Below are 26,761 nucleotides of genomic sequence, written 5' to 3'. Positions count from 1 at the left end.
GCTATCAGAAAGGTACCACCACACCTGTACTGACATCACCTCATTCCATAAGATCTGATTTCGGGTCCACCGTAAACACACTGTATGACAGGTCTGTCTGTGTGTGTGTGTGTGTGTGTGTGTGTGTGTGTGTGTGTGTGTGTGTGTGTGTGTGTGTGTGTGTGTGTTACCCCCTCTCTGCTCTCAGCCGGGTCCTCCTGAAGCTAATTGCAGCTTTTTTCTCTCTCCCTCTCTGAGTGACAGCTAGGGTTTCGCTTCGCCCGGAGCGACGTCACACCGAGGTGGAAGAAGACGAGCGCATTTTTTCCTCCCTTTATCGTCCAAAGAAAACACATCGAGCAGACTGTGGCACACAGACGCCTCTACCTGCAGCCGGTGCGCACCGAAAGTTACTTCCCCAAGTTCATCAGTGCGTAGAGAACGGCCAACATCCAGCAGCAACCCAAAAGACCAAGATTTTATTTTTTTCTTATCAACTCAAGCACTGCTTTTCTTCTTGTTTAATATCATTTTACTCTTATAAATCCCCCATACACCCCCTCCCTCCAAAGAGTGGCGAGACTCCGAGTGTCCTCACAACCACCGTGCGCTGTTTCGCAGGCAGAGAGGACTTGGAGCCACTTCTCGTTTCTCGTCAGACCGTTTTTGAAAGCATGCAATGCGCTGCGACAGATAGAGCAGAACGACAATGAAGAGGTTAACCACACCTTTAAAAGCGGACATCTCTTCAGTAGCCTCTTGACCAACTTCGTTGCGCATTAAGATGCGCCCCAGAGAAGAGGAGTTGGATGAGGAACTTTTTGCGCTCTTGTTGACAGACAGTTTCCAGTGAGCTTTTGCTGAGCGTACCGTCAGAAAACGAGAACCTCCTATGCATTTAAGAAGTCATCCAACTCGGTGTTGGCTGAGCTCGTCAGTAATTTAAATTTTGCTGTGGAATCTCCTCGAGGATTTGCTGCGTTCACCATGACGGTTCGTCTATCGCGGATCCAGCTGGCCCTGTTCTTTATCTTGCTCTGTCCGGTCAATATCATCGGACTCTGGTGGTAAGTGTTCTGTTATTTAGCACGTGTTTTATGTTTCTCTGTCTCGTGTCAACCTGGGATTTAAATTAATCTCACTTTAGTATTTGATTTCTGCGCACAAACATGGGGCGTCATCATGTTTTCTATACTGTATATACCCCACAGCAGCACCATCACTCAGCATTAACTTACCGGCTTTTCACCTAATTACTCAGGATAGCTGGGAATCTTGGGAGTCGGGTCCAAAGACAAATACGACCATCATATTCAAGGCCGCAATCCATAAAAAATAGATCAAATAAATAAATATAAAATTAAATAACAAATAGATTTATCTATTTAAGAGAAGAAGAAAAAATATGGTCTAATCAAACAATTATTCAGACTTCGTTCTTTTTATGCTTTTCATATTATAATATTGAAATAAACAAAGCTAAAGATGATTAAAAAAAAAATCACTCTGAAGTGAAGATATGTCTCAATGAGAACAGGGTGTAGGACAAAGAGACAGAAAAACTGGGTGGTGAGAGAGGTGTCTGCTGCTCATTGCCTGCAGTGATACATGGAGGAGAGAGGACAGGGAGATTGGTGGAGGTGGTGTGTGTTTGTTTGTGTGTGTGTGTGTGTGTGTGTGTGTGTGTGTGTGTGTGTGTGTGTGTGTGTGTGTGTGTGTGTGTGTAATGGGGGTTCAGAGTCAGGAATGTCAGGTGGCCCTCTAGGCGCAGTGGATATGTCATCATAAAACAATCCATATAGACTCAGCTCCGCAAGGTGTGTGACAGACAGACAGACAGACAGACAGACAGACAGACAGACAGACAGACAGACCCTTCAGATCTACTGATAACATATTTTCTATGTGGCTCTCTGTCTGTGTGTCTGTGTAGAGCTTCACTTCTTGTGTGCAGTTTTTCATCAGACAACATCCAATATTTCTACGCACACACGCACGCACGCACACACGCACACACACACACATACACACACACACACACACACACACACACACAACACACTTCTGTAAAGCGGCAGTGTTTGAATGTGAAGCTTTGTGATTTTTTTCCCCAGCGAATCCTCCCACTGTTCATTCACAGCCCAGTCAAGGTCAGTGTGGGTTGTAGTGTCACAGAGGCTGTGTAAGTCTACAGAATGTCCTTGTATGACTGGCAGATGGACTGCAGCTTCAGACGTTTCTCTGAACGGCAACTTTTCCATTATTCTGTCACTTCACATGCGATCATCATAGATGTGAGGTGGGCGCAGTTAACCTGTGGGGATTTATTAAACTTACAGAGAATTACTATTGTTTAGAAAAATGAACACTTTCCATCAGTATTTACAGAATGTGTTGGATATGGATGGATGGAGAGAAAAAATGACCTGCTCCCCCTTGCCTTAAATGATATTACTGATTTGTTAAATTTGTTAAATTACTGATTTGAGGTGACCTCTCGTCCTGTTGGAAATGTGGGGTTAACATTTTATGCTGACAGACCATAAGGTGGAGGACATACTGTATCTGCAAGCTCCCCTGTTGGAAAGCTTGTCATCTTCTGGGGTGGCACTGATCAAGAAAATGCACTTCACGTGTATGAACGACATGCATACACACGTGTGTTCTCAGGATGTTTTAATAAAGATCTACATCCACACTTAAATGCCACAGTTCAGAATCTTTTCTTTATCCCCTTTTTGTTTTTTGGCAAACTACAAGAGTGCATCAGTTAAAGGACAGACACAGTCCGGTTACTCTACTGAGTCTCAGCTGGGTAAACCTCTGTCCTGCCCCCCTAAATTCTCTCCATCATTAGTGTGTCTTCATAAAGACAAAGTGATAATTTGTTCTCTTTTACATATAATTCTGTTGTATTCAAGCTTGCACGTATGGTATTTGGATATTGCCTCAAAAATGCTACCTGTTGATCAGGCAAAAAGAAAGTCCTACACTGCAATGCTAAATCGCTATTTTATGATCGCAAAGGGAACAACTTTGTGACCGTTTTCCAAAAGCTCAGCTTTCCCTGGTTGCAGGCCAGACCGGATTTTTCAGAGATGGGGTTACTGGAGACAGTTTTCAGGAGTGAAAAATGCCGCTTTCAGTGTGGATGGAGGGCATGTTATTGACAAAGTCTCTTCTAGCCAGAGGGGTGCTGGTCTGTAGCTGTGTTGTAACCCAGCTGTGGAGGGAAAGAGTGAAAAATAATGTCCCTACAGGGGTCAGTCATTTACATAGCCTTCAAACAATAAGTGTATTTGGGCTAAATCTAGCAAAATCATTTACCAGGGCTGAATGCACTTCAAAAAGAAAAGGGTAAATTAAAAAAAATACCAATATAGGAGATATATACAGTACCATATTTAGTTTTTATGTTCACATAAGCATCGTTCCCAATCTTTGGTGTGATCAATTGTAAGATATGAAAGACCATGTAACAAGAAATAAAACACAAGTGATACATTGTAATTTATTACGCTGAAGTTGTAAGAAGCTCTGACTAAGTAGCTCCTTGTGTTCAAATATATTCAATCGCTGTAATGCTCATGTCATGGCAGGACATTCTACAGGATTTATTTTAAATCAAACTGTCGTGGAAAAGGAATCTTCCTTTTTATCCCCACTGACATACATTGTCGTCTTCTTTCACTCACTCACTTGTTCGCTGGCTCACTTGCACACTCACTCGCACAGACACACATGTGCACGCATTCACGCACAGATTCACACACTCATACACACACAGTGGCCGACTGTGGTGCAGCTAGGGTGAAACCACACCTGTGGGTTGCTCCCCAGTCTGCCAGCACAATGATGCTCTCTGTTGAAAGCTGCTGGACATACCATCAATACATGTCTCTTTCTCTGTCTCATGCTCGCTCCTCTTCAACGTCTCTGTATGTCTTTAGCCATACTTGTCTTTTGAAGGAAAATACCTATCATACAGATAGGTTGTCGCTGAAGGAAAAGAGAGAGAGAGCTGCAGTGATAGACGGAGAGTGAGAGAGATGAAATGCGGGGAGATAGCTGTCCTTTCAGAGCCTCTGATGATTAGAGCACTCTAATCATTTGGCCTGAGAGCAGAGAGCACAGCTCAGAGACTCAGAGGAGTGAGGAATGCCTTTGCTCTCGTATACTGGTTTTGACTGCAGTGCTTAGCAGGGCCAACTTTGCTCTGTGTGTGTGTGTTACAGGCCCAGTTTGGCGGACAGCCCGCCTGGAGCGTGCCACAGGCCTACAGGTGCACACACTCCGTTTGTCTGTGTGTGTGTGTGTGTGTTTTAGCTTTCTCTGTTTATGTGTGTGTCAGCCCAAATACATGTCCGACCAGTGGATCCTGGTTAATCTGTTTAACATGCAATCAGAGATGTACGTATGCACTCATTCATTCAAGTTATGGGAAAATAAATGCACATACTGTCACGTTCACACACACAAACCTCCATCATCACCAGAGGAGAGTTTCATTGTAACAGATCTTATCTTGTCCACTCCACTCCTGGTCTGAAAAACTAGCTGTCTAATCAGGACCAGGGAGATGGGTACAGATAAAGATTAAATGACGATGTGGGTTTGGCATCAGGGACAGAACTGAATTAAATGTGTTTATGTGTGTGTGTGTGTGTGTGTGTGCGTGCGTGTGTGCATGTGTGTGTTTCTGCGCTGTTGTGCATGCATGCATTTTGGGATTTCGTGGTCAGTATACTTTAAATATGTTCCAGTGTCAGAAATATACAGGGCAGAGGGTAAAAATGGTCCAAGAAATGCCAAATTGCCTGTACAATTCGGCAAAGAGGGGCAACCACTGTTCTCACAGTTTTGGGGTTGGCAGAAGCCAGCTTGAAATGTAAACGTAACATTGAAGCTTGCAGTGTTACAGGTTTTGATGTGTTTCAGATTCCTGTGTAAAGTTGGAGTTTCTGTTGTGTGGAGCTTTGAATCCTTGCTGGATCTTTACTGTTCATGTTACTGTTTCATGTTTCCAGTCTAATCACAGTTTTCTTATCTGCTCTCATTTGTCAAACTGCCTGAAATGGTGAACAAGCAAGATTATAGCTTAAATTTTGACAAATTAATCACTACCCACAGTTTGCTTTTATTTGTGGCCTCTGACATTCAGTTGTAAAAATGTGTAACAGTGAAAATGACAACATATATAATGCCTAATTCCATTTCAAAAATGTATTTAAAGACTGGGATGACCGTGATGCTGCAGCAAACATTTATTTATTTTTTTGTTGTTGCTTTTACGCCTTTAATTTTTGACATGACAGCTAGGTGAGAAAGGGGGGAAGACAAGCAGGACATTTGTCACAAGTCGGAGTCGAACCCTGGACCTCTGCGTCAATGCATAAACCTCTCAGTATATGTGCGCCTGCTCTACCACTGACGCAACCCGGCCACAAAAAACTATCCCTTTTTTTTTTTTTTTTTAAGTAATTAAAAAAGTGTGTTGCATGGGAAAAGAAAAACGCTATACAATCTATTTCTCAAGTGCTAGTTAACTTGCTAGTGCAAACTTTGATGCGGTGGAGACAGGCTCGAACAGCAAGCGGTTCTATACTGGGAAAGTGGCTGCATGTGTCACAGCAACACGCTACATCATTGCTGAACAGGAAAATGTATGTCCGAGCTGGGACTCGGTTGCCTGCTTGTCGGTTAACAGGTAATGATCGGTTAGTCTACATCGATGTCGTTTCATTTCCGGCACTGTTCAAGTGCCGCTTCGAATTACACCAGATGTCCCTCATTTCGGCCGGATGTCCATCACCTTCCGCTTTCTTTGTGTTGGCATTCTAAACTCTGGTGGTGAGGACTAGGGTAAATCCAGACAGCTAGCTAGACTATCTGTCCAATCTGATTTTTCTGGTGCACGACTAAAACAACCTTTGAACAGATATGTTCCACCAAAACAAGTTCCTTCCCGAGGCTATTTAAAATGTTTGCACCGTTGCTCTGTCCGGTGCTTAGAGCCTCCCAAGATGATTGTGATTGGGTTAAAGCTAAAGTGTGGAGTTTCTGTCGCCCCCATGAGGAATTCTAAGTAATGACAGCGCGTCCACATGAAACAGCCTTCCCGTGATTAGCTTTGTAGCAACTCATTTGGCAACGGCTTGAATGTAACTTACGTTCATTAATATCAAAAAGTTACGCACTAAAGCTTTAAAGATATGCCAATTAAACCAGAGCACGTTTTTCGGCCATCCCGGAATGCACTGTAGAGGAAGGTCAGGCAATGAGAGACTAATGATCGTTAACAAGGGTCGGCCATCGGTCAGAAAAAAAAATTCTAAATTAGCATCTCTAGTTAGTATGAACCCCTATTTACTTGCTATTAGTTTGTAGATAGCTATGTACTGATGTACGCTACTTCTCTCAGTCATACTTGTCTTTTTAGATACGTGTGGTACAAAAAGCACCAGCCTTCATATAAACTTGGCATTTCAGCGCTCTTGACTTCCTGTTTGGGATGTCATTCCCTTTTACGAGGGAAGAAGAAAGTGCATCACTGACTATCACCAGTGCCTGCTGCTGCTCAGCTATATAAGCTGGTGGAGTCAGTCAGTTCCTCTTTCTCTCCCTGGGCTGATGGTTTGTTGTTTGGGTTAGGTTTTCCCTTGTGGTTACTCTTTCTGTTCGTTACATTTCACTACACTCACTCAAACACGCAAAACACTATTGATGTGTGATGATTTATATGGTCATATAATCATTGTTTTACTTATATTTTGCTAAATAAATCTTTAGCGAACATCATCGCCATATGTTGTCCTCTCTTCTCTGTTCTTCCCTTGAGCCAGGGTGTGACACTTTCCATATTTCATAGATATTGCTGACCCCCGCATACTTTTCGTCTCCATTCGTGGACAATTTGTGTTTTTTGGCTATCACTGCTGTTGGGTTTGCCACCGTACCAAATTGTTACAACAGCACAAACTTGTGAATGTCTTTTTTTAGTGAAATTGTTTTGGTGGTGTTGGTTTCCCATTGGTCACACTTAATTGCTGCTATTGGAATTGGGTGCAATAGAAATTATGAGTGCTGAAACGTTTTATTGAGACAAACTTTATTGTTTTTAGCAAAAACAACATGATCAAGCATGTTTGAAAGTGATCGGCGTGTTCCAGTCAGGAAAACAGGAAAGCAATTATTGAGGGCACACAGAGCCTCTCACACTGTACTCACGGGGACACTGGCACGGTGCTGAATTAGTTCACATCAATTTTTCATTTCGTTTTTGGGACACCAGACACATTTTTTACGATGCTCTCTCTTTAACTGCTTCTCTTTGACCCGTTTCTTTTTCTCTCTCACACTGGTGTCTCAGACTAGCGCTTGTCGTGACTGTCTTCATCTCCAGCATACTTGAGGGATTAAGGAGGGATGAAATTCACTCAATCGTGGGCGGAGTGAAAAAAAAAAAAAGAAGGGCCCCGTACAGTACAGCACTTTATCTATGGTGCCGTGAGATCCTTAATGAAACCTGAGGTTGCTCTGAGCACCAATGATTAATCTCTTTCTGACCCACCTCTGGGCTCAGAAAACACTGAATAACCTTTTCTTTTTTCCAAATTTACAGCCATATTATTAAAAACAGAAACAAATGTAAAAACATATCACTGATATGAGCTTATGTAGATTTTTCAAACAATACAAGCAACCACAAGGCAAAGGCTTGGATTTGCCTAGCTGTTAACTTGTCGCAGGTGGTAGCAGCACAAACAGTCCTGCTATCAGGGCTTTTGATTTGGGTATTTTTGTTGCTTTGTCTTGTTTTATCTCTTACTGTATGAGCCCCTATCTCTGTTTTGGGACTTTATCATCCTGAAGAGCTATTCATGCAAGACAGTGTTTCCTTAAAGCCCCTGATTATATCAATGACTGAGTTATCTGTATCATAAATGACAGTGGCACTTTGCATGAAGAGGATCTAATTACTGTCTGGCTTTGTAGTTTATTCTTCAAGTGTGCTTTTATCTCTGTGCATACCTGCACAAAATGTGTGTGCTTGGATAAATGTGCATGTGTGCATGTGGGATTTTGCATGCAAACTGCATCTGTGTGTATGTATGCATCCACTTAAAGCATTCCATGAGTATTTGAGCTTTAAGAGGGTCACTTTTATCTTTATATTGAGGCAGGAGAGTGTTTTTTCTAAGCTTCATTGAGGCTGCAAAAGGCCACAGAGCAGGAGACAAACATTAGACACTGTATTTCTAGTAGGATTTGTGTCAGGCCAACAGTAGCATATAGTATACAGTAAACGATGTGATGGACATTACTTCGGTGCACCATTTTGTACACTACTGCTACTGGAAACCAAAAGAGAGAAGAGAAGTCAAGAGTAGGCTGAAACCTCCTTAAGCCACCCTAGTTCTGATCAATTTGTTAAAAACTAATTTCTTCAAACCTGCCACATGCACGTTTTGGAGTCGACCATGACTTATTCCCATATCCTAGTCAACCTTGCAGGGATGCACACTTTTATGTACCGATCTCCATACAAGGGCAAGAATGCTGGGCGCTTGCTGTCATCCTTTTATCCAACTATCGCACCCCATTTTTGGGTATATCGCCAGCAATGTGCTTTTCCACCTCAGTTCACTCCACTTTCCGATTGAGACTACATTCCCACCGTGCCCTGTTTCTAAATTTATATTGAAGACAGTCCAGTGGGGATTAAGAAGATAGCATTCAACCAAAATGAAGAGATGATTTCACACTTTTAGTTTTGTACCTTCTTTAATCTGTACAGAACCCTGTCTTTAACAAAGGTCAGCTATATCGTTAGCCTTCAACCAGTTTTATTAAGTCCTGCTATTGCTCGTTTCTCTGCTCTAATCAATGTCTTCCTCCATTGTTTCCAGTATCCCCTTGCAACTGTTGCGCAGCTGCTCAGTCTTAGAAAGATACTCCTGAAATTAATTAAACGGATTGATATGGCAGAGAAACAATCTGTCTTTATCTGTTTTCATCAGTCCACACTGCAAAAGGAGATCATAAGGAAACCTTTCTCTTGTTGTCAAAGCCCTTTAACTGTCTCTGGCTCTTACTTCCAGGAATCCATCCAAACTTCATCCAGTACATTCGCTATAGTTTTACAACTCTACACCTCCCATTGTAAAAACCAGGCTTAGCTATTGTGAGCTGCTGACAGAGCTGGCTTCTCTGCCCCTGGCACGTGCACGTGCACACGCACAAGCACACACACAGACAAAGACACACACACACACACACACACACACACACACACACACACACACACACACACACACGCACACTAACAAGAGAATACAAAGTATTTTCCTTACATCCATAACAATTTACACAAACTGTATAGAAATACATTTGCATGCATCTCACTCTCTCTCTTTCTCACACATACACACACACACACACACACACAGCCTGATAGCAGTGGGTATATAATGAGTGGTTGTTGAGAGGGCGTGTGCGTTGCTAAGTACTGTACCTGTACCTGCTAATTAACACATACAGACTGTCTGTATGATTTCATTATCTCTGTGACTTCCACACGCACATACACACTTGAGGAAAATACACACACATTCACACACATACTCTTGCACACATTGTACACACAGAACACCTGTATTAAGAAATACAGCATTGTTTCCATAGTGATGTTGTCAATACACTTATCATTGCAGGAATGCAGCAGTGGGTGTCCCTGGAGTGTGCATACAGATGTGTGTGTGTGTGTGTGTGTGTGTGTGTGTGTGTGTGTGTGTGTGTGTGTGTGTGTGTGTGTGTGTGTGTGTGTGTGTGTGTGTGTGTGTGTGTGTGTGTGTGTGTGTGTGTGTGTGTGAATGTTTGTGTAGACAGTTATTGCATGCTTTGATGCATTCATGCTTATGTGCCAATGCACTTATTCACTTTTACTATAATTTCCACATTATACACCAGATATCATTGCTCATACTGGATTTTTACTCCCCATAATCTTCAGACGAGTTGAATTATTAGAATGAATTACAAGGAAACCATAATTACAACATAACCATGTTGTCCGCCATTATCACATGTTTAAGTCCTGGGGGATAACAGTTTTTGGGCAGTTTGCCTCTGGATCTTCCTTTTCATGCTGTTATTGGCTAAGAGGCGGACACAAGATTCCCTGTGAATGGTGTTTTCATTCAATCATGTGTTGACATGTTCGTCTGTGATATAAATAGCTTTGTTACATAAAAATTCCATAACACAAGGACTGAGTGTGAAAGGATGAATGTGCATGCATGTGTGTGAGTGCAAATGTCTTACTCGGTATCAGACCGCCAGGAGAGGGGATTGGCGAGAGTGTTTGTTCTGCTTCTTAAAACAAACTCTCGAAGCAGATGAATGATATCAGGCGGTGCGATTAACAGGGACAAGGCAGAATGAAAACCTATGAGGTAGTCTTTTGCTCACTCTCACTCTTTTGCTCTTCCTCTCTCTGTCATGCATACCCTCCTGACTGCTATTTCATGGTAAAACTTGAAGTTATGGATCACATCTGCTACGATTCAGTGACTTAAAGGCAACGATTGAGAAGAGTCAAGAGAGAGATGGAGTAAATGAAAGAGGGATGTGAGAACAGAAATTGAATGTTAGCAGCATAGAGGGTATGGGTGGGGGACAGCTAAGACTAGGAGAAGAGAAAAATAATGGAAAGAAAGTCATCTCATAAAGCCACTTTCCTGTAATGCCACTGAAGTGGCCACAGATGCTGGCAGTGCTTCTAAGTGGCAGAGCCAAGCCCCTCTTTCCCATTAAGAGTTAGAATAAACAAATTATCTTTATTATATACAGTACACTCATCTGTCAAAACTATTGAGGAGGTCCAGGGTCCACATACAAGATGTATGTATATATATTTTAATGTTTTAAATATTTGCACTACTTGAGTCACGCTTGATTTACACATTTAAACATTCATTTTTTTGGTTCTTTTTAGTAATATAATATGTGCTTTTTCCATTTAGACGGGCTTAATCTGGGAATTGTTTTAGCAGCGCTGATTCAAGGGATATCTGTGGTTAAAGCGGTGAAGTTCTTAACTGCTACAAAATCTCCAGAGAGGATGTATCATCAGGAAATCTAGAAAGTCTGCCTTCTGGTTTACCAAAATCAACTGTAAACGGCCTGTCTGATACAGTAAGAGACTTCCAACTGTTTCATTTTCAACTTTGAGAGGACCACACAGTTCTCCCAAGTGCAGTCCAATAGCAAAATACAGACTTGTGAATCTGACGTCAGAGCTAAGATGCCTCTGGGAAACTCGGTGCTCTGTTGTCTCCCACGTGCCTATTCATGAAGCACATTGTCGCCACAGCTGAGAAGTGGTGGGTAGATTTGGCAGGCTTAGCAGCCACAGAAAGAACTCAGCTTGCATTTGGTCTGCGGCTGCTGATGAGGGCAGCCACACTGTTTACTGTGTGCTTAAGTTAACAGGTGTTGCTGACCAAAAGGAAAAGCAGCAACTTGCTATTGTTATCATGTTATTGCTGAGAGATTGTTCTCTGCTCTAACATTGTTTAAACCTTTCCAGGGCGGTAGGCAGTCCGCTGGTGATGGACCCCAACAGCATTTGCAGGAAAGCGAAGCGTCTGGCGGGAAAGCAGGCTGAGCTGTGCCAGACTCAGCCAGAGATTGTCAGTGAGGTGGCCAAAGGAGCCAGGCTGGGCATCAGGGAGTGCCAGTACCAGTTCAGGTACCGCCGCTGGAACTGCACTAGCCACAACAAGTACTTTGGCAAAATACTGCAGCAAGGTGAGTGAGGGAGGAATGTGTTGATAACTACCTTTGTGTCTCCCCCTCCCCTAATTTTCTAATATATAATATAATCAACAGTTTGTCATTTTCGGAGATACACTTATTCACTTCTTGCCGAGTGTTAGATGTGAAGATCAATACCAGTCTTATATCTGCCTGTTCAATATGAATCTACGGCTGGAAACAAGGGGAACAGCTAGCCTGCATGGACTGCTGTAATGCCATTGAGATTATCTGCGCTTGTTTGTTTGTGTGCCACTTCTTTGTATGTTTTAACCCTTTTTGCTTAAGCCTGCTGTTATTATAGATGTAATGTAACTCATTTTAATATGTTAACCATTGTATTTTAGGATGCCTATTGTCAGCTGGCCGTGGACTACAGCTGGAAATTAGCCGTTGAGGCTAAAGCTGCTCCTTTTACTGTATAGTTAATTAGGGGGTACTGGATCCTGGCTCTGTAGCCTCATATGGAATGGACAGATAGGAAAGTTATCAATTTTCTTATCTACTGTAGCTCTTGCCAAAAAGGCAACTAAGCGTATTTCCCAAGATCTGGAACTATTACTATAACCCATGCAGGCAAACCCTTAATGAGTAAGTTGTCTAATTGTTACACAGGTATAAACTCACTAAATAAGCATCAGCATTAACCAAATTGTATTAAACAGTTGTTTGGATTTGTTCAATTTAAATCAATTCAATTTTATTTATAGTGTCAAATCATAACAGAAGTTACCTCGGGACACTTTACAGGTAGAGTAAGTCTAGACTAGAGATCTTCATCAAGGGATCCGAGGCCCCTATGGGGTCCTCAGAGTCATACCATGGGGGCTACAAAATTATTGTTAATTTTTTGAAAGTTTTTTCAAAAATGTAAATGTCTTAACATAATTCCAACATATTACTAGCAAATATAAATCAGCCTTTTTGTGAAAAAAACAACAACACATTGATGATAGGCTTACTGGCCTACAAATATTTTAATAGCTTAGTATCCTATGCACTAAAAAGGTATGTATGAAGGGTTTAGGCCGCCCTGCACGTTATTGTAGGCAGAGTTTAAAATGCAACTTAATTTCATACAATATGTAGTAGGGGGTCCCTGATCCGTCTCTCTCTCAGTTAAGGGGTCCTTGGCTTAAAAAATGTTGAAGACCCCTGATCTAGACCCAACAATTCCCCCCAAGAGCAAGCATTCAGCCCCTTATTAACAAATGAAAACACTCGGATGTGACTTAGTTCTATGGATTTTTGACTGTTGACCTAGACTTAGACCTAGACTGGAATTCTCATAATCAACTTTGTGGCTGTCTCCATCAGCCCTTCCAAAAGCCTTTTAAAGGGTTTAAAAAAAAACATAAAAAATATTGTCATGTCCCATTTTTTTAGCTGTGAGTACCTTAGGTTCTGAACCCATGACCTCACGACCGCAGCTGACGGCCTTACGTCAACTTGAGGTCAGATCCCTGCCGGATGGCACTCCAACAGACAAGGGCAGCTGTTGTATTTCAGACCAGACATATTCACACTTGACTGACTCTCCTCTTCATCAGATTGGGCACGCTTGAAATAATCAGCTAAAATTGCCTTTTTCTCTTAACATCTCTCTTAAGATCTCTTAACATCTTCCTCCAACTCTTTGAAGTCTGTAATATAACTGATGTTGGGTCACCGCTAGGTCCTCTCCAATTACTGTGTTGGTTTTTCTCTTGTATGATTAGATTCATAGAGAGCTGCCTGTCTCCTCTTTGACTGGTACCACAGAGAGCCTTTATCTCTGTGCTTAGTCAACAAGAAATAACCAATATTAATATACAACAAAAAATGTGTCAAGTGTGTTATTATACCCATTTTGGGTCTCCTCGTTGGAAGATGTGCGTACTTAAGTTGTGGGCTCGCCTGTCTTTAACGTCTCAAGGCAGTGTCACGTGAAATGTGAATCATATTACCGGTAATTTTCCATGCCGTTATATAACAGTCAATACTAAATTGTTATTTTCAATTCCTTTCTACTTTTTACATCAAAGCTGCGTAACTTTCCGATTTTGGAAAACTTGTAATTACTTATTGGCTTCAGTGTACATAAAAAAATCAAGTTCCCTTTGGGAAGTATATTACTCTTAAAATGCTGTTTGACAAAAACATTAACATTTTCCTGTGCTGGAAAGAAAAAGCTGACAGCGGAAATACATACACATGTACTGTAACATTTAAGTGTACGGTGTTAATGTTGTTGCTTTCTGCTGAGACAAAGCCAAAAATATTTATATTTTTTATTAATCAGAAATATGTAAAATAGCAGTTACAGTTTTCCTGGTCCCCGCTTTTAAAATAGAAATCCTTTGTAAAGACAAAGTGTGTCTGTCCTTTTCAAACTCTGCTGATTGTCAAACTTAATTGTATTGTATGTTGCAGTGAGGAAACTGATATCTGTCATCAATATATAGTTTTATTAGCCTGACAAGCCAGACCCACATCAAGATGTTGGGTCTGGGAACTCACCATTGACAGGGCTCAATCCGAGGGGCGGGATAAACGGTTGTCTTTCAAATAATTTCCTCTACACGTAATAGGATAGCGCTACAACCAGGCAGAGCAACGAAGAAGGTAGCGAAGGTAGTTGATAGATTCAACTTTTGCCGTAAAACTCCGAACACATCTTCCTTTTTTAAGAATGACTTCAGTGCCGTTCTTTGTTCTTTTCTCAAAGAAAAGCTTAACTCCAAGTCTTCCAGAAGACCGCTGTTCCCAGCAGCAGCAGCCATAAGCCCCGCCCACTGACTCTATAAACGATGTGATTGGCCTGACCTGAGTTTGGTTTTTCCAGCTCGCAAGCCAACGGAGAGTGCCTAGACACCCCTGGCTGCAAAATAAATTTGCTGCCACTAGGGTGCGTCTAGATTTTTCTAGGCTATAGTTTTATGCCTCGGAGAGAAAAACTAGGATACTGAGACTTTCATTCTTAGGTCTTTGTAATTGCAGTGTAATCTTTTTTAAATCACACACTAAGCTAATGAACATGAAGCCACTTAAAATGCAGAATCTTCCTTGAAATCATTCTCTCTCTTTAAACCACTCAAGGTACATTTTTACTCAGAAAATATCCTGGACCATACATCTTCAAAAATGGCTTGTTACATTAACAGGACACCAGCCATCTATATGAGTGTGATTTGGACCCACAGCCACAGTAGCTGGACCTGACTACATAGTTAAAAAGCATGTTTTTTCTCTTATCTCATTTGACACGGTGTTGCCATTGTCTCTGACAGGAAAAAGAATGGAGAAAAAAGAATGCAGACGTAAAGATAGATTGAGACAGAGAGGAAGAGAAAGGGAAAAGGGGACAAGAATCTACCAGTAGAAGACAGAGTTGCAATTAATCATAAATTCCTGCCTGTCTATTTATAAGGGGAGCCAAAGTGCTCCTCTGTTTTGAAGTCTTTGTCCTCAATTACCTGGAACAGCTCCTAATGGCTGATTATCATGAACGTGTAGCAGTAAATGTCAAAATAAAAGTGCCTTTGTATTTAATGTTCACCCTCTCTAAGTGGTTTACTTAACCTCATTGGCCTCTCTTTAGATTGTATGTGATAATAGACTCTTCAAAATTATTTTAATGACATTACTTTTTATTTGTAGAGAAATGAGACAATCCTAATGGGGTGGGGAACCAATGAATGTTGGCTTTAAAGCTGGAGGTCTTCCTTGCTTCCCTTTGGTCTATTAATGCATTGCATGCCTTATTTAGCTGTATGTTTCCGACTAACACGTTTTATGTAGATGCATCAGTCCCTAATATAAGTTTCACATGTCTGTGTGTATACATTTTTCCTTCCTCTGGTGCCAGAAAAAAAAACATTTGGAAATGTGTTTTAGTAAATACTTTGTATTACATCAACCTTGTAGTTAATGTGATTGCAACATGCACTAAACACTGGTCTAAGTATGTGGTAATGATGATGTATGTGTGCTAACTGGTTTGGTTTTGTAAATTGGATTTCTGGACAAAGAATATTTCAGTGTGTGCTTATGTTAGGATTATAATTGAACAGTCATAACAAAGCCACTATCCAAACATAAACATTGCAGCAATTGTATCGTGTGGTGTGTTGATTAGTTAACCTTTCTCAGAAAAGGGCTCTGCTTTGTGACATGTTACAGTAAAGGGTAGCAGGGCTGCCGTGTGTCAACATGTGTGTCTGACTGTAAGGCTTGTCAGTGGTGTAATGAGATAAGTGACTGGGTGTGTGTGTGTGTGTGTGTGTGTGTGTGTGTGTGTGTGTGTGTGTGTGCATGCGTGCGTGTGTGTGTTTGTATATATTTCATTCATTCTAATTTGTTAGATGATGATATTGCATACATCACATATCCAGCTGTAGGACTGAAATTACACACAAACAGGCATGCATGTGGTATAGTGTAAATATCTGATTTTTTCACTTAAACACTTTTGCATGAAGTCACGTTTGTGTGTGTGTGTGTGTGTGTGTGTGTGTGTGTGTGTGTGTGTGTGTGTGTGTGTGGGTGTGTGTGTGTGTGTGTGGTTGGGTGTATTATAGGGGTTTTAGTTGATTTCACAACATTACTGAAACACCGCCATCTTACACCTTTATTGCAGCAAGTGTGAATGAATGAACATGTCGACACAAGGATGACAACTTATTTTGCGTCGGAATTGAAATGTTCTCTCCTCTCGACAAAACCTTTCACGTACATTCGGCTTCAAAACAAGGTCAGATTTCTGGTTCATTGTCATTAAAATTGGTAGTTATTATCCTCTTTTCTTTCCACCTTGTTTAAATAACACACAGAACCTCAGAGTGGTCGTGACTTGCGGTGTGAGCCAGCCAGCATACAGTGATGCTGGTAATCACATAAGGGATGTAGCGGCTCTTTGGAAGTCATTATAGATTGTCTACAGTATGCGTGTGTGGAGTATTGTACTACTGTAGAATAAACAAGGACTCCTGCTCTGGGCTGTACAGTGGTTGCAAAGTAATTAAACCAGTCATCAATCATGTGAAACAATTTTCACATTAATGACTTTCCCAGGTATACAGAGACAGGTATACACATGTTTACACTTTTACCCATACTTTGTGTTTTCTCGTATTTAACTGGTATTTAAAATAACCGCACTGTATGTTTGGCAGACAATATGATGCAGTGATTCCCTCAAACTTGATAATGAAAACACTCTTCACGGTTTGATTCATGTGATGAGAGAGTGTCATACATAAAATGCTGATTGGGTCTAAATGAATAAAGTAATACATGTCTGGCTGTATTGTTTTGGCATCAATGAGAAAGGGTGCTGCAGTGTGTTGCTTTCTACACCTACACATCATTTCTTTTATGACGTTTTGTTTGTATTGATATAATATGTGGCAGAGTGGTTACGAGATAGCTTCACATGGAGACCTAGAGGTGTTCACAGGTTTAATATCTAACAATACTTTGTTGTTCAATCTCCTCTAGAACGTCACATAGAAGCGTTTTGTGGTCTGACCCCCCTATCGGCAGGACGACATCATTTGTCTGTGCCTTTTGAAACATTTGTAAATCACTGTTGAAAAATAAATTCAAGTTTTATGATGTGTCTTGTTCGGGTTTGGTTAGGTTTAGGCCAAAAACAACTTGGTTAGGTTCAGGGAAAGATCGTGGTTTGGATTAAAGTAAGTACTTTGCTCATGCTAGAGAAACACAGCGGTTTGGGTTAAAATGACTACTTTGTTAACGTAATGGGACCTTTGTCGTCATGGTTACAATAATTAAGACGTTCCCAATTGACAACTGGAAACGGGTTACAGCAATCAATCTTTAAGTTTCGATATTTTGTTGACCATCCGCCCTGACCTCTACATGGACTTTGTCGTTCTATGATGACATCCCTTGACTTCAGTGTTTGCTCCCATCATAATTACTGCTAGGGCTTTGTCACTTACGCGTAAACAGATGTCGTTTTGAGGCGCTTACACAAAAGACTGATGCTGTTGAATTTCTTGGTTGGCCAGTCTCAAAATGGATGGATGAAGTGCTAGATCTCTGCCTGTCAATAATCACTCCAAGCATCGCAGTCTTTGGGTTCCCAGATAACTGTTAGGTCCATGTTATGTCAGTAGGTCCACACCTGTTCAAGGTCTGCTTTCATTTTAATTTCCGCTCATTGGGTAAGGTTAGTCAAGTGCTGTTAATTGTTCCTCCTTTTGTGTGTTAGATAATTTTTCTTGTACTGTAGATTTATCTTGTATTTAATTCCACCTGTACCTTTGCTTACTTAGCTCATAGTTCCTTTACATTGGCCTAATATCACAGAGTATAATTTGATGGTGCTCACAGATGATTTCTTATTAAAGTACTCTCGGCTTTAACATCCCATTCCCTAAAAGTCAGAGTATTAAAAGAATATGTGCTAATTCCTGCAGAAAGGCCTTCTGGAATTAGAAGCAGACGTAGACAGGCCCAGACATCCGCCACGGCAGAGAATTTGTTTGGAATTCATGTCTCCGAGGAAAATATGAAACAGGGTGCCTCAAATCATCCGATTTTTGATAGCTTCTCTCTGTATTTTATCTCTCTTAGTTTCAACCCTCTGCTGTGTTTTTTTTTTGTTATTTCCTCTCTCTCTCTCTTTCGGTTTGTCTGCTTTTAGTTAGATGTTATTTTCCTCCAGGTTACTGATATTCTTTTAAATAAACCAAAATAGCCATTTCACTGATAATTAGGTCAATAACTATTTTGCTTGAATTAAAACATGTATCAACATGACATTTTCCTCATGCTTATTTCCTGTACGGCAGTGTTTCACCAGTGCATCTGAGGACATGTTTGGACACAGCTCATGTAGCTATCACCATATTGTACTAATATTAAGTTGTGTGCTGCTGATGTTTCACACAAGTGTCTCTTAATAAATCCAGGAAGGTTTTGGAGATGACACATCTTAATTTGAGTATGTTGCTGCTCCTTAAAATCACAGCCCTATTCTGAACAGCAGGGAACAGCAAGGTGTGGTCTTAACTGAGCTGCAAGGACGGTATAAGGCACGCACACACACACACACACACACACACACACACACACACACACACACACACACACACACACACACACACACACACACACACACACACAGAGTTGCAAAAATACTCTACATGCACCACCATGTACATGTAAAGTCACACACAAATAAAATTAACTGATTTATTGAACTTGCCAACAACCACAGCAAATCCAGACAAACCCTGAGTTTCCACAGGACTTGTTCATTTGATTAGACACAAAACATTAGACACGCTGACTATTTGTGAAATGTCATAAACATAAAACAATACTTTTCGCACATGCACACAAACATACACACATTTGCCTGCATTGGAGACATCTCAGGGTGTTGGGGTGTACAGCTGGTATTGATTTCACGGCATGCTGGGGTGTGCAGGTCTCGTCGCACGCCACCCATTGTGTGTGTGTGTGTGTGTGTGTGTGTGTGTGTGTGTGTGTGTGTGTTACCATTCCTAATGAATCCCATTCACTGAATCATGCGATATGGAGTTGGCAGTGTTGACGTTGGTGACTGCACACTCACAGCCTTCCAGCTCTTGGAAATAAAAGTCTTTCGCTTAGTCTCTGCACACACACATACAATGGCTTGTTAAGTGGCTATTCTTTTTTCTCCCTCTCATTCTGTCTAACACACACACATACATATACTCAGTCCCTAGTTTCTCATCTATCTAGGCAGAGTCCTGCCATTGAAATCATCAATGTCCTGAACAATTCCCACCGCTTGCTTGTTTCTAGGCAAACTTTACAGTCTTATTGTCAACAAATCCCATGAACAGACCGGACTTCAGCAAAGCATTAATCTGTCTCTCAGTACAGTGGCACTCAGCCCAAAGCCCATTCAGTCATGTCTGATGACATACATCTTTAACAGGTGACAAATATATATCTCCATTTAAAAAAAAGGCTCAGCGATTTCAGCAGCGGATCACCTCAGATTTAGTCCTCTAGTGAGTACAGTATTTATGGCAGCAGGACAGTGTATTCAGGATTGACTGGAAAAAATCTACACTTCCCATGTTCATTGTAATGAAGGAACATATCACAGAGTGCAATGGAGGGGTTCATGTTCATGTTTTTTTTTTTTCAAAAATTTAGATATATCAGGTTACTTGTTAGTAGCATCAGCAGCATTGTTGGTTTTGGTCTTTTTATGGGATCACAATTATTAAAAATATAAATTATCGCTAACTTTATCATTTTTATTACAATTTGGTGTTTTCTAAACCAGGGCTCTTCAACGTTTTTTAAGCCAAGGACCCCTAAACTGAAAGAGAAATGGACAGGGACCCCCTACTACATATTGTATAAAATTAAGTTGCAAATAAACAAGGCCTACAATAACGTGTAGTGCGGCCTAAAGCCTTTTTACATACCTTTTAGTGCATAGAATACTAAGCTGTTAAAATATGAATTGTTGGCATGGTTTATAAATCATCTTTTATGGGGCACAAGTAATATTTAGGATGAGTGGCTATTTTAGAGACAAAAGGCCAGTAAGCCTATCATCAATGGGGATTTATGTTTAGGCATTTTCATTTTTCAAAAAAAACTTCAAAAATTTACAATAATTTGGAGGCCCCCCTGCAGTGACTTTGAGGACCCCCTAGGGGTCCCGGACCCCCTGTTCTAAACAATGTTTAATTTAATCCCAGTAACTAAAAACAGAGGTTTAAAAGGATTTGAAAGATCTAGAAGGTTTTAGACATTGAATTGGTCCTGGATCAACTGTTAAAGATAAAGATCTCCCATCAAAGAAAGATTTAAGTTTGAATTTAAAGTCACTGGACAAAGAGGATAAAGAATTGTTTTATGTCTATCCACTGTCTATCTATAATAAAGGGAAAAGCCCCAAAAAATAATCTTAAAAAAAATAAAAGATATGTACGACAAAGCATTCTCTTATTTCAGCCCAGTAGGTCTCTGAGATGCTTTCATAGCTGCAACAACTGAGGATAAAGACATGTTGAGCCAATGGTGAGAATGATGCTGAAGCCACTGGCGAGGACAGATGATCAATTTGCAGTTGTGGTTGGACATGCCTTCAGCCAGGAGTGTTAAGCTCTGCACCCAAAATAAACCAGCAGCTGTGGTGTGTAGAGAGAGAGAGAGAGAGAGAGAGAGAGAAAGCCATCCTCTCAGCACCACAAATCTCGTGATGCTTGAGATTGTAGTAATGGATCAGGATTGAGAGAAAGGTGCTTTTATCTTGTTCCATGTAGCTGCGATATTAACTGACTGGATGGCTGGATGGATGACTGGAAACTAGCTTATGTCACTTGTAGTGCTCCCTGTTTTTTCCAGTTCGTGAGCTTAGAATTATAAGGTTCTATCTCCGTTTAGGGTAGTTCTGAGATATTGAGCATCAAAGTTTTTACATCCCAGCTGGCAAAACTGTTATGTAGTATAATCTACTTTTAATAACTAACAAAATATTTTTTTTACAAAAATAACACCCCACAGGCATTAATAAACACCTAATGGATCAGATTATATCAAAAACTCAATTTCGACCAAAAAGTGGAGATAGAACCTTATAATTCTAAGCTCACGAGTTGTTGTCCTTGTGATCAATTGAGTATGATTAAAAGATGTCTGAATGTGGTGTGGTTTAATATGTAGGTAATGTGCATGTCATGCCACTGTTTCATAATGATAATGCTGAAAGTGTTGAAATGAAAAAGGTCAAAGCCTTAGGATTGCTCGTTCTAGTCTCTAAAACCTATTGTTCCAAATTACTGGACCTGTTTTCTATGGCGTTATTTCTTTATAACCCAAGCAACAAAACAAATTAATTTTAAGAGCATATTTCTCACTGCAATCAAAACCCAAGTTTCAATAACAACAATATTTTATTTTGAATCAAAAGTTTTGATTTTGAATCAAAATGTTTTGCTTGTAAGTCAAATAGTTTTGAGTACCACGGTACCAGAGCTTGAATGTGGGTGTGGCCATGCCCAGTCAAACCCACCAATAGAAACTCTTATCGAAGCCATTTTTGTCTCGCAAAACTTTTAGACTCAAAACTTTTTGACTTGTAAGCAAAACCTTTTCACTCACAGGCAAAACATTTTGATTCAAAATAAAATATTTTTCTGATGCAAAAAAGACAAACTTGGTTTTTGAATGCAGTGAGAGAAATATGCTCTCGGACCTTTTTTTTTTGCTTGGTTTATAAAGAAATAAAAACCATAGTTTTGAACTTCCTGTTTAAATTTTGTTTCCAACATAAAGTATTACTTAAAGGTATAGTTTCACATTTTTTATATATATTCCTATTTTTTATTTTTATTTTGGTAGCTACTTAGCTGGTTAGCTTAGCTATTAAATTCCAATCCACAGAGAAATGCACACAGACAATTTTCAGAAACAGTGCCTTTAAACGAACAGCTGTGATGTCACAACTATACTATATATATATATAGGTGCAAAGTGTCGCTACAGTGCCATTACAGTCATTCCCCGGCTGCAATGATGGTGCAGAGACTCAGAGAGTGCAGATGCAGAAGACCCAGAAACACTGGCCAATTAGAGCAGACTGGGCTTTTTCGGGAGGGGGGGCTTGCAGAGACAGGTGCTAAAACAAAGCATTTCAGACAAAGGGTGACTACAGGTATATTCAGACAGACAGTTTGAGGACAATAATGAGTTTTTTAAAGGTCCCATGACATGCTGCTTTTTGGATGCTTTTATATAGACCTTAGTGGTCCCCTAATACTGTATCTGAAGTCTCTTTCCTGAAATGCAGGCTTGGTGCAGAATTACAGCCACTAGAGCCAGTCCCACAATGAGCTTTCCTTAGTATGTGCCATTTCTGGAGGAGATAGGGGGGCAAGGTGGAGGGTGGGGGTGTGGCCTTGACCAACTGCCACTTGGCTTGTTTGCAAGCCATGATGTCTCTCTCTTTGTCATGGGCGGGCCAATTTCTCTGGGCGGCAAAGCAGAGAAAGGGGAGGTAACCTTTCCCCTCATGACACCATAAAGGGAAGATTCCAGATCGGCCCATCTGAGCTTTCATTTTCTCAAAGGCAGAGCAGGATACCCAGGGCTCGGTTTACACTTATCACCATTTCTAGCCACTGGGGGACCATAGGCAGGCTGGGGGAACTCATATTAAAGGTGCTGTAGGTAGGATTGTGAAGGTCCAGGATTTAGCCAAAGAATTTGAACGTCGACAACTTCTCAGTCCCTCCCCCCCTTACTCAAAACTGCCCAAGCTGTCTCCTAAGCCCTTCCCCACGAGGAAGAATGAACGTGTGTGCCTGAGCAGTGATTGACACGCAGTTTAGACACCCCCGGCCCCTGCTTGGTAAATCTGAACAGGGAGCGGTGGATCTTTGCAAATCACACTACAGGCTGTAGGTGCTGCCAGAGGAGCCAGATTTTTTTTTTTAAATGACCTGCTTAATGTAGTTCTACTCAAACATAGGGTCAGTTTTAGCAAATATGTCTCTTACCTACTGCATCTTTAATGTTAAAAAACCTCATTAAGTGACATTTTCATACCATGGGACCTTTAAACATAAAGGCATGTAAGCATGTTCTAGTACAAACCCCAAATACAAGTATGAACCTGAAAATGACCATAACATGGGACAGATTTCTCTATATGTTATCCGATATCAGTATCCTGTATTTTGGGCACTTGTGTGTGCAAAGAAAAGTTAGAACCAATCAATAAACTAAAAGTCCTCTTTTGCTTGTCCCTTGTACTGTAGATATCCGGGAGACAGCGTTTGTTTATGCCATCACGGCGGCTGGTGTGACCCACGCCGTAACCCAGGCCTGCAGTATGGGAGACCTCCTACAGTGTGGCTGTGAGGCGACCAGGAACAGAGCACCTCCAAGGCCGTCTTCATCCTCCCCCTCTGGGGATGGAGTCAAGTGGGAGTGGGGAGGCTGCGGAGATGATGTGGAATTTGGGTATGAAAAGTCGAAACAGTTTATGGACGCCAAGAGGAGAAGGGGCAAGAGTGACATTAGGACGCTCATTGACCTGCACAACAACGAGGCTGGGCGGCTGGTAAGAAATAGTTTCCGAATGAATACCTCAGTATGTCTGCGCAGTTTCTGTTTACATCTTAAAGAGCAGAGTTAGAAATGGACGAAATACAAATTTAATGTTTGAACAAAAAAGTTATTTTTACTGCTACTGTGCTGTAGTGTGTGCACATACAGGCGTGATATTTTACTATACTCAAAGATTTTAGCAGCAAAGGTGTTGCTTGTCCTGTGGAATGTTCCATCATTCCACGAACGTGCAAAAGAGAAAGACATTGCCCCGAGCCATATTTGTGTAGCGGCGTAAGCTGATATTCTTACAAGAATCAGGTTTCTGAAACACAAAAACAAGAGCGTGCCACACATTTTGTTTTTAAGCCTCCGAGGCAGGTAGCTTCTTATGTTTCCACAGCCCTTGTAGAAGTTTAAAGTTCCTCTTTGTTGCCCGTATGAACGCCGAGTGAATTATGGCCTCGATGAGTCAACGTGCTAACGAAAGAGTGGAAATAAAGTAGCAATTTGGAGAGTAGTTAATTACGTTGATTTGAAATATGCCTCGGTAAATCTTCCACATCACATTAACTTTTAGCTGTCAGTGTCGTGTCTGTTTGTTACACCCACTTGCTGAAATGTTGACGCATGCACAAGCAAAACACAGAGTTGCAAAGTTCACTTAAGTTGGGGTCAAAGGCAAGTAGAGATGAGAGGGGAGTATTTTGGGATATAGTCCAGTTGCAGCATTAGCGAACAAACCATTTAAACAAAAGCAGAGAGCTGCACACAAATGCACAGAGGTTAAGAAATAAGCATGCTGCAAATGTTTGTTTATGTACATGCATGCGCGTGCGCTTGTATACACGTTTTGCAGGTGTGTGTGTGTGTGTGTGTGTGTGTGTGTGTGTGTGTGTGTGTGTGTGTGTGTGTGTGTGTGTGTGATGGGTTAATTATGTGCAGTAATAGTGAATGATCTGTTGTCAAGGCTTGTTAGATGTAGGAAGGCCAGAGGCAAAATGAAGGGAGAGGGGGGTTGGGGAGTTAAATTCCTTCTGAATAGCGTCTGCTTTTATCTTACCTATCTATCAGTGTGTGTATTTGTGGTTTGTGTGTGTGTGTGTGTGTGATCCAGTTGCTTTGTCTGTGATATATCATGAAAACACAATAATAAATTACTTCTTTAGAGAACTTGCCATTCATCAAAAGCAGTCCTGCTTCACTTTAGGGTACAAGTTTAAAAGTTTCCTTTGTTCCTTTTTTTTGTTACATCAACCTTCTCTCTTTCTCCATATGTGTCCCCCATTTGCCCTCCTTCACCTCTCTGCTTTTCCCTGCCACCCAAAACCCTAAACCCACCCACTGCTCCATGTTTTCCCTTCCCAGGCGGTGAAGCTCTACATGCGGACAGAGTGCAAGTGCCACGGCCTGTCAGGGTCATGCACTCTGCGCACATGCTGGAAGAAGATGCCTCATTTCCGTGAGGTGGGCGACCGCCTGCTGGAGCGCTTCAACGGCGCTTCCAAGGTGATGGGAGGCAACGATGGCAAGACCCTGATCCCTGTTGGCCAGAACATAAAGCCACCAGATAAGCAGGATCTGATATACTCTGACGAGTCGCCCGATTTCTGCCTTGCAAATCGGAAAACTGGCTCACTGGGGACACGGGGGCGCATGTGCAACAGCACAGCCATGGACATCAGTGGCTGCGACCTGCTTTGCTGCGAGCGCGGCTACCGGGAGGAAACAGTGGTGTTAGAGGAGAACTGTCTGTGTCGTTTCCACTGGTGTTGTGTGGTCCAGTGCAAGAAATGCTTGGTCCGAAAAGAACTTAGTCTCTGTCACTGATGAACTGATGAACTGAGGTTGACAGCAGTCAATATGACTTGGTTACTTCTGTTACTTTTTGAGGTTTTTGCTTTTGTTTGGCTTGTGTGAAAGAAGAATAGGGTTTGGACTTTTATGGTAATCCTTTTGTTTCAGTTTTTGCACCAGTCACATTCAGATAATGCCCCAAAAATGTTCATTTTAAATAATATTTAATCTCAGCTCTGGCTGGTTTGGTTCCCAGGAATTTTGACAAACATCAGAGTTGCTGGCCAAAGGTTCAAAAGGTACAGAAAGTAAATGCAACCATATGGAAACAATGGTAGGGCGGGGACTAAAATAGGTCAAATAGAGAAATGTTTCTTTCTGTACTACCTATTTTTCTCGTTTTTTTTGTTTATGAAAAGGACCAAAGAATGTGAAAATGTCTATTTTCCATCTCAATGAAAGAGGAGGACCTAGGCATGGAGGTTTCTTATTAGGCTACGTTCAGACTGCAGGCAAAAGTGGGTCAAATCAGATTTTTGGGGGGTCAAGTGACCAGGTCACAGATTCAGTCAGAGGGTCGCCCCGTGAACTATGCCTGGGAAGGGCGAAGCCAGAGGAAACTCTGGTGGCCCGTAGCGGTCCTGACGTGTAAATCGGTCGTCCGGTCGCACAGACCTCTGTAGTGACTTTGCAGCCATAATCCCGCAAAAAGGCCAAAATAGGCAATTTGGTTCTCTTTCTCTTCATTCTTCTCCTTCTCAGCACCTGCTCATTAATGTACAGCTGCCATTACACAAACATTTTGAAATAAAAGCAAAAATGCTTACTTCCTCCATAACCTCCCTAACTTTAGTGCAACAGCGTGCTGCGTCTGATGTCATTGTTGTTGTTCTTTTGCGCATGCGGGTCAGTTCCAAACCGCAAACAGTTGACACTGGAATCTGATATAGGCCACATTTTAAAAGGTAATGTGAACAGCCAAACAAAAAATCGGATCTGAGCAAAAAATCTAAATTAAGCATTAAGACTTGCGCGTGTGTAATGCATTCTAAAACCAAAAATTTAAGATTTTTTGTTCGAATCCGATATGGTA

The 26,761-nt window shown here is 41.3% G+C and overlaps 1 protein-coding gene across 3 annotated transcripts; it reads left to right on the top strand.

Annotated features, from left to right (window-relative positions):
- The first annotated feature begins 601 nt into the window (after positions 1 to 601).
- Positions 602 to 26,489, top strand: wnt6b (wingless-type MMTV integration site family, member 6b). 3 transcript variants are annotated; one of them, XM_039818580.1, is made up of 5 exons: positions 969 to 1,046; positions 11,004 to 11,175; positions 11,570 to 11,790; positions 23,580 to 23,884; positions 25,240 to 26,489. In XM_039818580.1, exons 3-5 carry the CDS (start codon positions 11,592 to 11,594, stop codon positions 25,699 to 25,701), a joined length of 966 nt encoding a protein of 321 aa, XP_039674514.1. In that variant the 5' UTR covers positions 969 to 1,046; positions 11,004 to 11,175; positions 11,570 to 11,591; the 3' UTR covers positions 25,702 to 26,489. The 3 variants fall into 3 exon arrangements, with proteins under 3 accessions (XP_039674513.1, XP_039674514.1, XP_039674515.1); XM_039818581.1 differs by lacking the exon at positions 969 to 1,046 and adding an exon at positions 4,246 to 4,261; XM_039818579.1 differs by lacking the exon at positions 11,004 to 11,175 and having other exon boundaries at positions 602 to 1,046.
- Positions 26,490 to 26,761: the final 272 nt, after the last annotated feature.

The sequence above is a fragment of the Perca fluviatilis genome, chromosome 12 (genome assembly GCF_010015445.1).
Source record: "Perca fluviatilis chromosome 12, GENO_Pfluv_1.0, whole genome shotgun sequence".
NCBI lineage: Eukaryota > Metazoa > Chordata > Actinopteri > Perciformes > Percidae > Perca > Perca fluviatilis.
This window is presented reverse-complemented; position numbering and strand designations above follow the sequence as displayed.